Source organism: Plectropomus leopardus, chromosome 20 (genome assembly GCF_026936395.1).
Source record: "Plectropomus leopardus strain MGB_pleo_1.0 chromosome 20, ASM2693639v1, whole genome shotgun sequence".
Classification (NCBI taxonomy): Eukaryota; Metazoa; Chordata; class Actinopteri; order Perciformes; family Serranidae; genus Plectropomus; species Plectropomus leopardus.
In genome coordinates, this window is record NC_142195.1 from 9,184,642 (window position 1) to 9,202,459 (window position 17,818).

The 17,818-nt window shown below is 43.8% G+C and overlaps 1 protein-coding gene across 1 annotated transcript in view; it reads right to left on the minus strand.

Annotated features, from left to right (window-relative positions):
- Positions 1-2,044: 2,044 nt before the first annotated feature.
- The window catches only part of notch1a (notch receptor 1a), a 28,008-nt gene continuing 12,234 nt past the window's right edge, over positions 2,045-17,818 (minus strand). The window contains exons 6-34 of the mRNA XM_042508753.2: positions 17,247-17,480; positions 16,986-17,141; positions 16,696-16,881; positions 16,451-16,564; positions 15,064-15,177; positions 14,723-14,956; positions 14,521-14,631; positions 13,143-13,335; positions 12,192-12,337; positions 11,966-12,079; positions 11,288-11,407; positions 10,954-11,106; positions 10,631-10,859; positions 10,321-10,522; positions 10,067-10,220; positions 9,768-9,952; positions 9,516-9,648; positions 9,115-9,372; positions 8,899-9,011; positions 8,234-8,805; positions 7,690-8,130; positions 7,440-7,585; positions 7,126-7,339; positions 6,369-6,453; positions 6,109-6,271; positions 5,708-6,006; positions 5,457-5,604; positions 5,256-5,353; positions 2,045-4,560 (exon numbers count right to left, since the gene is read on the minus strand). Of these exons, the coding sequence (XP_042364687.1) occupies positions 3,307-4,560; positions 5,256-5,353; positions 5,457-5,604; positions 5,708-6,006; positions 6,109-6,271; positions 6,369-6,453; positions 7,126-7,339; positions 7,440-7,585; positions 7,690-8,130; positions 8,234-8,805; positions 8,899-9,011; positions 9,115-9,372; positions 9,516-9,648; positions 9,768-9,952; positions 10,067-10,220; positions 10,321-10,522; positions 10,631-10,859; positions 10,954-11,106; positions 11,288-11,407; positions 11,966-12,079; positions 12,192-12,337; positions 13,143-13,335; positions 14,521-14,631; positions 14,723-14,956; positions 15,064-15,177; positions 16,451-16,564; positions 16,696-16,881; positions 16,986-17,141; positions 17,247-17,480 (6,569 nt within the window). The 3' untranslated portion in view covers positions 2,045-3,306. The remainder of the gene's footprint in view (positions 4,561-5,255; positions 5,354-5,456; positions 5,605-5,707; positions 6,007-6,108; positions 6,272-6,368; positions 6,454-7,125; positions 7,340-7,439; positions 7,586-7,689; positions 8,131-8,233; positions 8,806-8,898; positions 9,012-9,114; positions 9,373-9,515; positions 9,649-9,767; positions 9,953-10,066; positions 10,221-10,320; positions 10,523-10,630; positions 10,860-10,953; positions 11,107-11,287; positions 11,408-11,965; positions 12,080-12,191; positions 12,338-13,142; positions 13,336-14,520; positions 14,632-14,722; positions 14,957-15,063; positions 15,178-16,450; positions 16,565-16,695; positions 16,882-16,985; positions 17,142-17,246; positions 17,481-17,818) is intronic.

Consider the following 17,818-nt stretch of genomic DNA (forward strand, 5'->3'; position numbering starts at 1 on the left):
ACATATATATATTTAAACCGAAATAAGCGAGGGTAAAAAGGAAGCCTAAAACAAACAAGAAAATGACCTAAAAAAAATGAAAACATTTTTTTTCCTCTGACTTTTCTGCACATTATTTTCTCAGTTTTTAAAAAAATATTTTCCCAGTTGGCCAACCTTTTTTTTTTAAAAGCTAATTTTTAGGTGATTTTGTCATCACTTTTTTATTAATTTCTTACAATTTGTCGGGGCATTTCTTGCCAAGATTTTCATTGCTATTTTCCTCCATGTTTTCAAAACCAAGTTGCTTGTATTTCAAAGATTCAAGTAGTAAAAGGTAACTGAATGCAGCACATGAAAGCTGATGTCATCCGGGTTTTAAATTGTTTTCAAATGCTGAGTAGTACACCTGGTGACTGGTAAATTAACCATTTCATATGGAGTTCCCCTTTAACAATTCACATGCACCCTCAAATGTACAATACCTACCACAAAATAGGACACTTGATATAAAATGTCCTCAAAGAGTCCTCTGGTCAGCACCACTGATAGTGGTCCACTGATGCACAGCCTGCAGCTTTATTGCTGACATATCAGTAACTAATCCAGGTATTACAAATGATGAGTGTTATAGAATACTAACTAATTTAACCTATGTTATTCATGTTAAAATAACATGAAATTCCTCTGGAAAATCCCTGAAGGTTGATGGGATATTTTATATGCCACCTTTTAACTGAAAACACTGTTAAAAGCTTTAATCCATGTGGTGTTAAGTACTGAATGAGATGTCACTGATCGCTGGAACTATTGTTTTTTCTTCCAGATGAACATCACACATAGCAAAGATTCCTGTGATGTGCTCACAGCAAGAGGTTTGTACAGAGAGAGGTCTGGTGGCTCAAATGTCATTAGTCAGAACAGGCAACTCACTAACCCTGGTTTTCTCACTGTGACGAGAGAGTTGCTCTAAATAGACTGAAGATCGGACACATTCAACATCACCTGTGCACAAATATATTTTTTTATATTCAAGATTACAGAAAGTCTGTAGCCTTATCCACAGATAACAATACAGCACCAACCGGATATGAAATGCATCTACAATGAGAATGCAGCTATTCCAGGTAACCTAACCTAACTATGCCATTCAGTGTGGAGAGAAAGGCATGCATCTGTATGAAGTATGTCTCTCTCTTTTCCAGATCAGTCTGAGTGAGCTATTTCTGTCTTCTTACAAGGATCCAGACAGAACTTGTTAAATTCTGGGCCCTATGCATAGGCACTTTCTGTGGGCCCCATGCCCCTCCTCTCCTGATCCATGTCTCTGTTATGCAAAAAAAGAAAAAGAAAAAATTATTTTTCTTTCTTTCTTCTTTTTTTTTGCAGTCTACTTTCTGTCCCTTTACTTTATTTCTGTATTTTCATTTTTGGAATCCTTAATGCCATTTTGGAGAAAAACATATGCTGTTTTCCCTGCTGGTATACTCACTTGACTCTACAGTAACTGTGTGCATGAATTCTAGTGCAGGGGTGGACTCAACTTAGAGAGCCGCCACTATTTTTTAAAATGCAAAATTTGGTCTTTCGACCAATTTATTCAGGCAGTTTTAATTTAGTTTTGGAACTTATTACTTAGAAATAAAAAATGCAAACAAAACCAAACATCATTCCAGGCTTTTTGGGGGCCATCTGCCGTTTGGGGCCCTGGATAATCAGTTCCATTTTTCACCAATGATAAAACACCTGAATCCAGCACACATCTTTATATCTACTCAGTATCTACTTTATCAGGTAGATCATATGATTAAAGCGTAACATTTTAATGGTGGCATCCACACATTTATTCAAGTCTAAAATCTCAGCGGAAATAAACTGGAATGATTTCAGCAATAATAGCAATGTCACCACCAGAGGGCATCAGACACCAGCAGCTGTCTTAACAGAGCCGTCTCTTTTCATGTTAATGCAATAGATGTCTTATTCAGTCTGAGGAACAGATGGGAAGGCTGCACGGTCAGCCACATATTGTTCCAGAAAAGAATTAAAACAAGAAAGCAAGTCATATCTTTAAAGCTTAACCACAGCTTTTTTATTGAATCAGGACAATTTTTACAAAACAATTTTGAATCAGGAAATACTTCTTTGCAAACTACAACTTTGCATGAACATTGATTTTGAATTACATCTTTTCTTAAAAACATCTCTTATCTCTGAATTAGTTTATAAAACATGACATTTCGACACCTTAAACCACACTCCCTTACAAAGTGCAGGTGATGTCGTGAAACACACAAACAAAGGTCCCCATTTCTGTCACAAACAATGCCTCCACCTCGAAGACATTTTCATTTTGAACAAGAAATCTCACAAATACATTGCTTTTCTTAGGAAAAACAAAAATCACACTGGCACTATTTTTTAAACTGTGGCAAATGTAACATTTTCTACAACAGGTCTGCAATTGAACACTTAGCAGGTTAAACATGGTAACCATAATCACTGATTTGAGATACAGTATGAGATAAAGAAGCAACCCTTGCATCATAATCTATCACAAATCAATTACTCAGCACCAGCCAAGACCATCATTCAATACAAAATAGGCTCAGGTTGATTTAGATGCTTTTTTGACTCCTTTTGAAAAGCACCTCTCAACTGATAAGGGATATTTATTCTGTGCTTTAAGGTCTCCGTTACCTTCGCTCAGTTACTCTCTTTATCAATGTGCCACAAATGGACAGTATAGCAAAGCAACATCATGAAAGGTGACACTTTATACATAGATTTGATCATCATCTAACACAGACTCAGTGATAAGACTTAGTGAAATGTAGTTCAGTAACAAAACCTATGTCATTTTTAAAGACAAAGGAGGTTAAAATATAATTAATTAATACTGAAAAATTTAAAATAATCTAAAAAAAATCTGTACAAACATAAAGCAATGCAAATCCAAAAAATAAAAATTTTTGAAGACTGAAAGATTAAAATAAAATCCAGTGAATATAGCAACACAAGACACAAATAAATAGCCAGTGTACACATCTAGGAGTCTTTTTTTCTGATATACACTCCTCCTTTCTAATCTTCCAATACATAACAGAACAAAAAAAATACAAAAGCATAAATATAAAAGCATCTTCTTTATATTTCAAAAAAAGGACATAAATAAATACAAAATTACTAAAACTGTTCTTATCGTTAGTATAAAAACTGATAATAAAAAAGGAGCATCTTCAGTCTTGAGACAGGTTCGTTACTCTCTTCCAGTATGAATTTTTCATATATATTTTTTCTGCTAAAAGAGTTCCATTTTACAAGTCTCTACTTAAACTGGTCTGGGATCAGATTCATTTGAGAATGGATACTTGTGGGCGGGCTGGAGATGCCTTCTGACCAATCGGACATGTTGGAATGTGGGGACGAGCTGGACCATTGGTCAGGGGAGCCGGGGGAGGGAGTTAGAAACGGGTGGTCGGGCACCTGTAGCTGGTGGTTAGGTGTGTTGTCCATGGGGCCAGAGTAGCTGTGCTGTGAGGGAGGGGTGAGAAATTGTGTGCCGAGGATCTGCGTCTCCTGGGGCATCACGGTGTGGATGGGCATGGAGCGAGTATTATTTTGCGGCATGTCAGAGCCGTTCAGCTCTACATTCGGGAAGCTCTGGTTGAGAGGCTGGCCGGCTGTGGCAGAGTTGGAGTTCTGGTGCTGGAGCTGCCGCGTGTGAGCCTGCTGCATCATGTGTGCGGACGAGCCCAAGTGGGTGTTCTGCAGATTCTGGTAGCCCATGATCTGAGACAGAGTGGCAGTGCTGACGCCATGCAGGGTCCCCATCATGTTGTGGGATATGGGTGGCGCCTGGGTGAAGCCTCCTTGCTGGCCGACACCTGGGTGCATCCTGGACATCCAGTCGCACTGACCTCCTCTGCTGCCACCTATAGATGTCGAGCCCTGACTGCTGGGGCTGGACACGGGCATGTGGGTGAGACGAGGCGGGTTTGGGTCAAAAGACATACAGCCCATGTCTTTACCCATGTTCATCTGGCCCATATGGTCCCCATTGCCTTGTAGGTGATTTAGAGACATAGGCGGGGACTGCTGGAAGGGTGACGTCATGGGAGGAGATGCCACATCAGACAAGTAGCCATGCGGCGACTCGAGGGAGTCAACTGGAGAGAGGACAGCTGATGTGTCTAGCAAGTTCCCCTTCCCATCTAGTGACTTTTTCTTCTTTACTCTATTATCCTTGCCTCCATCCTTCCCTCCTTTACCACCAGCGCTAAGTTTTCGAACCTTCTTGACGGACAGAGTGGGCTTGAGGTTGCTAAGATAGTCATTTGGAGAGCAGAGAGGTGGCGAGAGGCTGGAGGTGCTTAGGGGGGCGCTGTGGAGCCCGGGACTTCGAACCACATTGTACTCATCCAGAAGGCGGACGATGTCATGGTGCATGCGCTCCTGGGCGATATCTCTGGGTAGTTGGTCGAGATGGTCAGTGATCTCACGATTGGCAAAGTGCTCCAGGAGAACCTTGGCAGTCTCAAAGCTGCCTTCACGGGCTGCAAGGAAGAGCGGCGTCTCTTCCTGAAAGCAAACAAGAAAATAGAATTTCAAAAACGTTGCACTTACAGTTTAAAATTTGATGTCACAGCTATGTTGACCTTTTGGATAAAAAAGTCATTGCTCCATAATTAGATCTCATTAGACATTAGTGAAAATCTTATCATAATTACCGTATGAGTTCTTGAGTTATAGCCAAAAACATGTTATACAAGGTCACAATGACCTTTGAACTTCGACCACCAAATTCTAATCAATTCATTCTTGAGTCCAAGTGGAGCTTTTTTTCTAAATTCTCTCGAGGTGCACATGAGACATTGTGTACACGAGAACAGGACTGATGCAGGGTCACCTTGAACTTGACCTTTGACCACATAAATGTAATATGTTCATCGCTGAGTCTGAGTGGATGTTCGTGCCAAATTTAAAGGAATTCTTTCAGGGTGTTCTTGAAATATTGTGTTCACGAGAATGTCAGGTTCAAGAAAGTCACATTTACCTTTGACCACCAAAATCTAATCATTCATTGTTAAGTCCATGGACGTTTGAGCCAAATTTTAAACAAATTCTTTTTAGCCATTCTGGAGCTATGGGAAGGACTGATAGCCCTAAAAATAATGCCTCTGCCCATGGCTATTGCCAGCATAGAGGCATAAAAATCAATTCACAAAGTAAAATACTGTGATTACTATATTGTCATTACACATCATTTCACACACCTTGTTGTCTTGCATGTCTTTGTTGGCTCCATTTTTCAACAGCACTAAAGCCGCCTCCACATTGTTTACAGCCGCAGCCCAGTGAAGAGCAGATTTACCTGCAGAGAGAGTAAATAAATGTGAGGGTTGATTATCATAACAGCACACTGGGAGGGGTATTCATGGACTGTGAAGATGGGGGGTTGATAAAATGTTAGCTACCAGAATCATCGGTGGCATTAGCATCAGCGTGGCAGTTGATAAGCTCCTCCACCATACCCTCAACCGCAAGTCGGGCTGCCAGAATCAGTGGCGTTGTTCCATCGTGCATGCGGGCGTCAAGATCAGTGGCACGATTTCGGATTAAAATCTGCAAGGACACAGACGTGTTTAGTGAAGTCCTTCTAATGTGCTGGATTTATCAGAAATCAAAGCCAGGAGAAATATAGGATCCCCGTGGAAGAAGAGGTTACCTGAAACACTCCCTGTGCGTCTGCAGCCACAGCAGCGTGAAGCGGAGTGCGGCCCATGTTGTCCTGAACGTTGGCGTCAGCGCTGGACTCCAGGAGGCGTTTGGCAGCATCGGAGCGAGCATAGCGGGCGGCCAGGTGGAGAGCTGTCTCTCCAGTGCGGTCCGTCTGGTTGTGGAGGTTGGCGCCCTGGTAAATAAAGTCGGAGATGATTTCTGCCGAGGGATCTTCTTCTTCTTCACTGTTACCTGTCTCCAGTCCTCCTCCGCTGCAGGAGGCGATCATCAGGGGAGTGAAACCATCTGAAAATGGAAAGGAGAGGATGTAATGAGTTATAATGAGTTCCCGGTCATGTGTCTGTTTACAGAATATTACGATCACCGTATGATAACCAAAGTACTCACCTGGTCCTCTGACATTCACATCCATGCAGTCGTTCTCTGCCTCTCCCTGAGGAGGGGTTGGAGCAATGGACGCAATTCGTAGGTCAGCTGCATCAAGGTGCTGCTGTGTCCATTTCCTGTGGTCAGTATGGTCACTTAAATCCAACATGGCCTGCTCCTCAAACTGAAAGACAATCATCACAACGTCAGGATCACACATTAAAATGTTTGAATAATTCAAAGTTTCAGACATGTCGAGACTCATATTGTGTTTTTCTTACCCTGAAGCGCCTGCAGTCTGGATCCTCATCATCCCATTCATTTTGATTGTCATCCATAAGATTAATGTCAGAGTTTTTCATCGGCCTGTTGAGAAGAGGAGGTACGTTGGTTACATGACATCAAATACAAAAGAACTCCACAAATGATAGAATACTGTCAATTGCAATGAGAAAAAAAAAAAAAAATTTTCCCACGTTTTTTGGAATAAACTGGTATATAAATGAATGATAAATCAACAAACCCCTGTGGGAAAACTTTGAGAATATAGGTAAGAATGAAACTGGAAAAACTGGTGTATGTGAATAAATTAAGATTTCTGGCTCAGAGTATGAGAAAATTGCCCTTTAAAGATGTGTATTATAAAATTCAAATCATTTTTAGACAAAACATAAGATGCTACAAGGGAATAGGGTGAAGAAATTTAAATAATAGATATCACCAGGAAACATCCCCAGTTGATAAATGAAGACAGCTATTTTTTTGTTAAATGTTTTCTGAAATTTTATGTTCAAATATGCGAATGATGCATTTTCTATAAAAAATATATGCTTTTCACATACAATTTCAGAAAAAAAAGCTGAATAAAAATTTACACCTAAATGTGTCTTCTTTCTAATCTGAAGGAAGACATATTATGCAAGCAAATAGCCCAAAATCTTAAAAATAACCTTGACATAAAAAAACAATGTTTTCATCTGTGGTGTACCGCCTTTTCAATACAGCTGTCTTTATATTCTACTTTTTAAGTCTCCTTACCTTAATCCAACAGAATCCTCTCCCAGTGGCTCTCTGCGCTTCTTTTTGCTCGGCTCAGATGTTTTAAATCCTTCAGGGAACCAAAGCTGGCCGTGCTCTCGCCGCCTCTTACGGGACACCAGAACTCCAAGACAGATGAAACCCAAAGCAGCCAAGCCCAGGAAGACCACGTACATGGGGTAGAGCTCTGAAGTGGAGGGAGTAGGTCTCACACCTGAAAAAAGAGTCAAAGTTAGTGTGTTTCTTAGGATTTCAACTTGGTGACCATCTTTATTTATTTATTTTTACGAAAGGGCTGGAGATGAGTTGCTTACTGGTGACAGCTTCAATATAGGGAACATTGAGGTTCCCGCTGGTGGCCAGTGCTCCAAGGAACGCAGCTACATCTGTGGCGCTCTGGAAGCATTCACTAGACTGCTGGTAACACTGACGGTTGTCAATCTCCAGGTACACCACAGACCTATAGGCAGATATGGATAGACACATTTAACATTTTTCCGTAATCCAAATACAAATAAATATGTTATGCTATAATTTACATGGAATATTGCTTGTGGTGCGTACCCTTTAACTTGCACAGGATCCAGCTCTCTGCGTTTCCTTGGGCTGACCATGGCAGACACACTTTCCTTCACTTGACCCAAAACGTTGGCCGGCATGGAGGCCCACTCAGGCCAGCCGTCTGCAGAGCGCTTCAGCACATTATGTTTGACGAGGTCTTGCTCGTTGCCATAGTAAGGGAAGATCATTGGTTCTCCTTTGGCGTCACGGCGGAACACCACGTTGGTGTGGAGGACGCTGCTGAGCTCTCGGAGGAAAGCTGAGGACCGATTCTTAAGCTGTTCTGGGGGAATATGGACCACCAGGACTAAGTGCCCGTCTGCCAGCTTCTCTGGCATGTTGTTGGCGCAGTCCAGGCCGTCCCATTCACATTCGGCATTGTTGCAACCCTGGTCACAGTGACCGTCAGCATAATGGTCTTTACAGTACTGGTCATAGAGCGGGCTGGGGGAAAAGGATGAGATTAGGTTAGCATTTTGATATACAAACATATAACAAATCCCAAAATATGTCCATGATAAGCATTTTCTGTGTTTTCTAGACTTACTTGCATTGTCCTTCCTGTCCCTGACAATCAAAGCCATCATAGAGACACCCAGGGCTGTTGCACTGTCCGTCACACTTCCCATCGTTAAAGTAGCGCCAGCACTGCAAGGCCGCGGAGCAGTTCTGCCAAGGGTCATCAAAATTCAGCGAGCAGTCCCCTCCATCCCAGCCGCAGGCGTGGTTGTTGCAGAGTGAGTCACAGATATGGTTCCCGGCCCACTCGTCACACTGAGGAATCTCGCAGCTCACCTCCACTTCTGGAGGCGGGGTGATGTCCCTGCCAAAACCTCCCACAAAGGAGTAGTCCAGGATGTGGCACAGCAGGCCGTTGAAGTTGCTGGGGCAGCTGCACTGGAAGAAAGGCGAGTCCGGTGTGATCTGGCACGTGCCGCCGTTGTAGCAGGGGTTGGAGATGCAGAGGCTGTCGGTGGGGGTCTGGCACTCAGGCCCGGTGAAGGTTGGTGGACACAGGCAGCGTGGGCCAAGGTGGCCTGATACGCACGTTCCTCCATTTCTGCAATTCAAACTCCCACAGGAGCGAGAATCATACTCGCAAGAAGAGCCGGTGAAGCCCTGAAGGGACAGAAGTTATGATTATTGTACTGTACTTGAGAGAAAGGGGTAGTGCATGTTAAAAAGCAAAGTGGATCTCATGGCTGTACTCACAGGTGGACATTTGCAGATGAAACCATGAGGTGTGTTACTGGCAACAGCGCATGATCCTCCATTTTTGCAGGGTCTTCCTTTGCAGCCATCAAACACTTTGTCACAACGCTGACCTACAGGACAGAAGCAAATTGACTTATTACCCTTTGTACATCACCCAGACACAGAACAAAGGTTTACTGCAGTTTGTACATGCAGCTGGATGCACATAAGTACCTGTATATCCAGTGCGGCACTCGCAGCGGTAGCTGTTGGTGAGCTGAATGCAGTTGTAGGACCCTCTGGGGTCACAGGGGTCTGACAAACACTCGTTGACGTCACCTTCGCAGCGCTCGCCTACATAGCCTGGCGGGCACATACACTGGTAACCTCCAATGCGATCCACACACTTGCCGTTGTTGAAGCACTTGGGCTCATTGGTCAGTGGGTCGCTGGAGGGGGTGCAGTCATCCAAATTAATCTCACAGTGGACACCTATGGGAAACAGAAACGTTGAGTTACAATATATCCAAATCCAAATATATTTTTGTGAATATATTTGCTCATGAAATTGTGTGTGTGTGTGTGTGTGTGTGTGTGTGTGTGTGTGTGTGTTTATGTTGCATGGGGGTATATACCTTGAGTCCCTCTTGGACAGGAGCACTTGTATGTATTGATGAGGTCGATGCACGTGCCTCCATTCTGACAGGGCTGTGACTGGCATTCATTGATCTCTTTGGAGCAGTTTACACCGTGGTAGCCCGGGACACACTAAGAGAGAGAAAGAAAATCATTAGAGGAGTTACATGTAATTTATTACTTTTTTATGATGACGTTTTGAATGATAACTAACAACTGTTGTGAATTTATTTTCAATTCGATCAACCTACCTCACAGCTGTAGCCTCCCAGATAATCAGTACAGACAGCTCCATTCTGGCAAGGATTGGGCGAGCACTCGTCCACTTGTTCCTGGCAGTAGCTCCCAGTGTAGCCGGCCTGGCAGCGGCAGTAATGAGTGTTCCCGGCATCCAAACACTGGCCTGAGTTCCTGCACAGGTGAGCCACCTCCACCCCTAAAATCAACGCGGAAGAAATTACAGAAAGGTCAAATCACAGACAGGGCTTTCAGATTCAAGAAGTTTGATATAAAAAGCTGCCAGAAAATAAGTTTTGGCATGTTGTCATACCTTGCTGCTTGGCTGCGACCTCACAAGACACACTGGGGATGTCACAATAGAGACCAGTCCATCCAGTCTGACACTGGCAAGTGTAGGAGGCTCCCTGCTGCCAGCAGGAACCTCCGTTTTTACAGGGGGATGAATCACACCAGCGCACAAGATTCTAAGAGGGGCGCAAAGAGAGAAAATACTTAACAGACTGTATGAATGGAGAAAATGCATGAGCCAACAAAAACAGCCTTGACTGAAAGAGTTCACCCTACCTGACAATTGACTCCCGTGTAGCCATGAGGACATGTGCACTTGTACGTCCCATAACTGTCAACACAAGATCCTCCGTTGAGGCACGGTTTGGAGTCACACTCATTGATATCATACTGGCAGTAGCTCCCAGTGAATCCAGGTAGACACAGGCAGGTGAAGGCATTAATTCCATCCACACAGGTGCCGCCATTGAAGCAAGAGCTGAAGCGACACGGTAAAAATGTTAGAGATAAGAGATTACTAGAGATTATTAGGCTTGCTTTGGGCAGGTTAAATAAGTACAGACAGCATTTCAACAAGGTGAGCTACCTGTCAGTGCAATCGTTGGTGTTGATCTCACAGTTGATGCCGCTGAAGCCAGGCGGGCAGGTGCAAGTGTAGCTGTTAACGCAATCGGTGCAGTTTGCGCCATTCCTGCAGGGGTTACTCTCACATTCATTTATGTCCTGCTCACATCGGCCACCACGAAACCCGGGTAGACAGGTGCAAGTGAAAGTGTTGACACCATCGCGGCACAGACCGCCATTACTGCAAGGATCTGAAACGCAGGAAAGAGGAAATTAAATGACCATTTTCGAGTTTTGAACTACAGACAACACGAGAACTGGCAAGGGTGTAGATCTGTTCCTTACTTGGTTTGCAGTCATCAGTGTCGATCTCACACTTAAGGCCGGTGTAACCTGGCTGACACTTGCACTGGTAGCCACCCATAGTGTTATGGCAAATAGCACCATTGCGGCAGGGGCTCTTAACACATTCGTTGATATCGATCTCACAAGTTTGACCTTGAGGAAAAGATAAATAGTTTAAGAGAAGTTAATCATATCATCCAGTAGGTGGATAGATTAAAGCAACATTTGATAACTGTGACATTTTGCCATATTTGCTGAAACTGTCAGTATGTCCCGACAGTGTTCTTAATGGCTGAAACACAGCTGAAACAGAAATGGATGATTAAGTAGATACCTTGCCATCCTTCAGGGCAGATGCAAGAGAAGCTCTGGTAGTCTTCGGACTCCTTACATACTCCACCGTTTTTGCAGGGTCGTGGGCTGCAGGGTGCCAGCAGGGTCTCACAGTTATCACCTGGTGGCACAGAAAAGAAAACATCAGTGTTTGCATTGCTCTGGCAATATGGAGCCACTTTCTTAAACTTTAATATTCAATTCCAAGTCACACTATGAACAAAGTTTCATTTTAAAGATTGACATCAATTTCTAATTCCCAGTTTCTATCCCACTTCCTTGTCCATTTCCATGACGACTTAGCCAAACAGGAAGGGCCTTCCCATTTCCTGCTATTGTGCGATCACAGACAGGAAACAGGACGTGGCGGAAGTGGGAATAGGGCTTGGAGCAGGCTCCAGCTCTCCAGCATATATTAGTCGCTTTGGCATGTTATTCCAAAACACACACATATACCGTTATCCCCGAAAAGCAGACAGGCAGATCTTTCCACACAGAGATGCCAAAAACAGATATTCCTGTTTGTGACCATTGGGTGATGTTTTCTTAAACAACACAAGATAGGGCCTTCTGTGTGGAAAGCGGAAGATTGTCTTTACAATCTCCAACCTGTGCAAACAGCTAACTAAATCAAACAACCCAGGTAACAGTGTGAAAAATTAGCAGCTACGTGTCGTACCAGTGTAGGGCAGCAAACAGTTGCACTTGTATCCTGCCACATCATCGATGCACGTGCCCTGGTTGAGGCAGGGGTTGGAGGCACACTCGTTGATGTTAGTTTGGCAGTTAGGTCCTACAGTGGCAGGATTAGAGAACACACTTGGGTTAGGTATAGACTGACGGAGCACACACTCACTCTCTATGAGAAAAGATAAAGAAATGGAGTCATGAGGGTTATAACTGACCAGTGAAGCCAGCTCTGCATGTGCAGTGGTATCCGCTGGTCATGTCCTTGCAGGTTCCCCCGTTCATGCACGGGTTGGACTCGCACTCGTTGTTATTGATGTCACAGTTGGGGCCGCTCCAGCCAGAGTCACAGGTACATTTGTAGCTTTAATGCAAAAGAAAATGTCAGGTCAAGTGATACTTTTCTTCTTTTATTATATGAGTTATATCCATGGCACTTGTTCTACATCCTAGGGCTAAAACAATTTTGAAAAAATACCAAATTGGAATTTTGTTAACCGATATTGCAATTTGTTATGATATGCGATATAAGCGATATTAAAAAAATAAACTGTACATGACACTTGTTTTCATTGGAAAACATTGATTTTTGTAGGGATCTGTGCAAAACAAAAATGTTTTCTTTCTTAAGTCTGTAGGATATAAAGGCCAGGATATCTCAGCAGTACAACAATATTTCCAAGGTCCAGTGTGCAAGATTTAGTGGCGTCTAGTGGCGAGGTTGCAGAACTAACACTTCTCCCGTGTGCCAGGTGTGTAGGAGAACTAAATTGGCTGACACTGACATGTGAAAATGCCCTATCTAGAGTTAGTGTTTGATTTTATCACTCTGCGCTACTGTAAGAACACCATGGTGGACTGCGTGGAAGAGAACCCGCTCCGTATGAAGATATAAATAGCTCGTTCTACAATGACGATAACACAATAATTCTTATTTTCAGGTGATTATAAACTAATGAAAACATAGTTTTGAATATTGTATTCAATTTCTGCTAATAGATGTCGGTTAATTCTACACAATGGACCTTTAAAAGTGTATTTAGACACAGATTTCACACTTGAATCTTAAAAATCTTAAAATTGCAGTAGGCCATATTGTGATTTTGATAAAAATTTTGACTAACTGTTCAGCCCTAGCTCATTCATCTAAAATTTTGATTCATGCTCACCCATTGATGAGGTCCTGGCATCGGCCATGGATGCAGGGGTTGCTGCCACACTCGTCCACCTGAGACAAACAGGTGGCGTCGTTGTAGCCCTCTGGGCACAGGCAGGTGAAGCTGTTGATGCCATCGACGCACGTGCCCCCGTTGTGACAGGGGTTGATGGCACACTCATCGATGTTTATGTTGCACATTGATCCTGAAAGACAATAAGGCAGGATTTTAGGATCCATTTGAAAGATGTGAATTGATGAACATCTCCGCTGGCCATTATGAATGCTCCACAGCTGGACACTTTGCTCTCTGGTGTGGTATTCTTTGATGCTATATAGGCTGTTAGTTTGATGTGCCCTGTGTGGTTTTAGGACAATAGTGAAAACTAACACTAAAGACTGCCTAAACATTCAACAGGCCAAAGCTGTAGCAGCTCCAATGTGTGCCTAGCCTGGCGGCCCCTGGAGGCCCTTTTGCCTCTCTTCCATTGATTGAATGGGGGCCCTGTTGAATAGGCAGAAGGAGAGTTTCAGCTGGATCTGAGAGGGGGGAGGTGCTGCCAGGAGGTGGAGGAGGGGGGCTGCAGCTACTCTCTCTATTCACACACACACACCACCCCCCATCCAGGGAGAACTAACCTCACCCAGAGCTGTTTACAGGGACAGAAGGCCAGACCCATTTCACACACGGCCGAGTAACAATTAAACCCCCCTCTGATCCCCTACTCGGCTCCCTCCTCTGCTCCTCATCAATCAGGAGGGGAGGGGCCCAACTGCCTGATCTTCAGTTACAATAGTCCTCTGTCCCTCTGTGTCTCAGTCCCGCCATGCCCTCCACACTCACCCCGTCAGCACAAAAAGATGGAGGGGAGGAAGAGGAGGAGGGATGCACAGAAGCCTTCGAGCATAATCACGCAGCCGCTACCAGTCAGAACCGGCTCTGCTGGGCCATGAAAGGGACGGAGAGTGGTCCACTTGTTGGGATTAAGACTCACTGAAGTTTTATTCAGCAGTGCATTACAGGTGGACATGTGCCAGTGAGTGAGGTGAAAACACTTGATATATTTATGGGATTTGTCATGCTACACATCAGATATGTGGTTAAAGTCCAGCCTCTTCTTCCTTTTAAAGTATCACCTTACAGACTCTTTCCAGGCTCAACGTCACAAGCTTTTCAAATGGCAAACAAAGTTAGCGCTTTGTGTGTCTTTTGTGTGTGTATCAGGTTGGGGACTGTGTTCCTTTCTCTGTCCTCCCCCTCTTTACATCCCACACAGGCAATCTGACACCATTGTTCCACAGGAGTGAACCCGCCAACCACCTGTCCTACCTGCCCCTCCCAAAGCTCAGGGGAACACCCCCTGCACCTGTAAACTCCACCCAGCCCTCACCTGTGTAGCCGGGCTCACATGCACACTCGTAGCCGTTGATTTTGTCGATGCACCTCCCGTAGTCGCAGGGTTTGCTCTTGCAGTCGTCAAGATTCACCTCACAGTTGAAACCTGTTGATGAGAACGCGTGTAAGCAAAGGATATGAGCAAAATTGTACAATTTCAAAAGCAACAATCTGAATGATGATGTCAAAAGTCTCACCTGCAGTGCCTTTGGGGCAAGCGCAGATATATGTGTTCTCCCTGTCCTGGCAAGTGCCACCATTCTTACAGGGCTGGCTCAGACACTCATTGATGTTGGTCTCACACAGGCGGCCAGTGTAGCCAGGGCGGCAGTAGCAGGTGAAGGAGGCGAGGCCATCCTTACAGGTACCATAGTGGCAGGGGTCAGAATAGCACTCGTTGATGTCAGTCTCACAGTGCTGCCCTGTGTAACCTAGAAAAGAAAAGATTGTACATTTTAATGAAATAATGGCAATGTTCTTTTGGAGGGAAAGTAGAAAGTAGAAATTTACAAGGGAATTCTAAAAAAACAACTTTTACCTTCAGCACACTCGCAGGTATACTTGTTGGGACCATCAGTACACTTGGCTCCATTCTTGCAAGGGGTGCTAGCACACTCATCGATGTCCACCTGACACAGGCTCCCAGAAAAACCTACATATGCATTGAATAAAGTGCAGAATTAAAACTTCAGCTTATTGCTATGTGTAGCAATCTTTAAAGATTTCGGTCCTGGTTAATTTGGTAACACCTGTAGTTACTAGTGGTAACAGCAAATGCAGTTTAACGCTATGAGTCACAGAGTTCTGGGTCAGCAAAGTAACCTACTGTTGTTTTAATCTGGAAGTCAGGCAATAAATGGGATATTTTTCATTCTGTGTACAACCATGATCTGGTTTTATACTGCACACGGTGTGATTCTGCAGACAGCGGGGCACAGTGACAGTTGGAGGTGTGTAGCCCTTCACCTGCAGTTCTTCATACAGCTCACTGTGGCTGCTGCTGACTGTTCCATTACCCCTTGCAATATTTCAAACTATTCCACTGTCAAAACATGTTGAAAATGATTGTCCTAGTACTTATCTCACTGACAAGCACAAAGCATTTCTTGTGAGCACTTCATAATAAAAGCCAACTCTTGTTTTACCAATTAAACGCTTTTAATGTGAAGCTGCAGCAGCAGGAAATGTACGGTTTGCATTAGCAGTAACTCAGTGCAATTTTTTAAAAAAAAATACAAACATTGTTGCCAACACCCAGCTCATAAAACTGCAAATATAAAATAATGCAATACTTTCAACAGTGAGCCATAGGCTTCATCACCTTTGTTTTAACTAATTTTTGGACAGATAGCAACTTAATGGACATATGTTTAAACGAAAATGTTTGAGATTAGTACTATAAAGTTATGTTGTATTTCATAGCCACAGTGTGCATAACGCTACAGTGGAGAACAGAAAAACTCATTAGCATCTGAAGTAGGTCTGCAGGACACTGGAGGTCCTAACGAACCATTCCACAACACTTCCACCCCTCCTCCTCCTCCTCGGCTCTTACTGTGCAGTGAAATCTTTCTTTCAAACACAATGGCCTCCAGCTCACCGGCCATAAACCAATCCCGCCCTCCCCCAACTTTGGCGCTAAGCTCTAATACAAACTCTCACGCCCGCCAAATATGCTAATGTCCCGCAACCTGATCCGCTCTGCCCTGTTCACCCAAAAACCCTTCAGTGATACCATCAGAGGAAGTAAATCATTAACATTCAATCTGTGACCCGTATATGTGCTATACTCATTGATAGCTGAGTTAATGATCCACTCTTTTATTGCCTCTTCTCTGCTGCATTGTCTGACCAAAAAAAGGGTAAGAACCTGCTTCTTTTACTCCATTAACTCATCTCTCACATTCCCTGATTTTTTTTCTCACCTTTCGGGCACTCGCAGTGGAAGGAATTGATCTTGTCGACGCACTTGCCATTGTTAAGACAAGGCTGGCTGGCACACTCATCAGTGTTGATGTGGCAGAACACACCCTCATATCCTGAAGTCCAACAGACACATGAGGAGAAATGGTCAAATCATGTTTTATTTCTTGCCCTTTGTTCCACAGTTTAATAATGGTCCAACATGACAAAGATTCAATTATTTCTCCTTATAAACCAATACTCATACCTGGCATGCAGATGCAGTGGAACCCTCCAATCTGGTCTAAGCAGGTGGCATCATTATGGCAAGGATTGGACATGCATTCATTGACGTCCATCTCGCAACGGGGTCCCTCATATCCTTGAAGACACTTACACTGGAAAGAGCCTTTGGTGTTTAGGCAGCGACCGCCATGTTCACAAGGGTTGGCACCTGCAGCATTTAAGAAACAAGTTTTCATACATGTAGTAAGTTATGCACTGAAATATCAAAACTAAAGAAACCAGAGAAAAGAAACAGCTGACTTTATAACTTACCAAGGGAGCATTCATCAATGTCCAGGTTGCAGGCTGACCCAGTGTAACCTGGGGGACAGGTGCAGATTGCTTTGCCGTTGACCGGGTTGGTGTCACAGTTGGAGCCCTTTTGACATGGATTGCTGATGCAGGCGTCATCAAGGTGGCACAACAAACCTGTGTGCACCATACAAACACATTTTCGTCAGACTGTATCATTATGTTTCAATATTTCATCAAGATCACAATCTGTGTGTCTAGGACAGCCACTGATAGTCATACCTGTGCGCCCATGAGGACACTCGCAGAAGAAGGAAGCCACACGGTCGTGGCAAGTAGCGCCATGGTAACAGGCGGCACTGGCACAGTCGTCGATGTTCTCGCTGCAGTCGTCGCCCGTCCACCCATTGACGCAGACGCAGTGGTAGCTGCCGTGAGTGTCATGGCATGTGCCTCCATTCTGGCATGCGTTGGGCATCAACTCACACTCGTCCACATTTTCAGTGCAGTATTGACCTGAAAGAGTTTACAAAGGAGAAAAGGACAGTGTAAGAGGGTGTTTATAAATGTTGTCTTTGTACTATTCTGATTTAAATGAATACTTTATCCCCCAAATGAATATTTGCATATCAGTGCATCAGCCTGTGTTATGCAGAACATAGTCTTAGTCGATGTGAGGGTCTAAGGACAGAGGGTGTCGTATGCTGTGTAAAGCCCTCTAAGGCAAAGTGTGATTCGTGATAGTGGGCTTTATAAATAAAATTGACTTGACTTGAATTTATAACAAAAACTTTGTTTTTCTCTTATGACTCCAAGAGTAAGTGAAGAATCCAAAAAAAAAATTCTTGACGAAT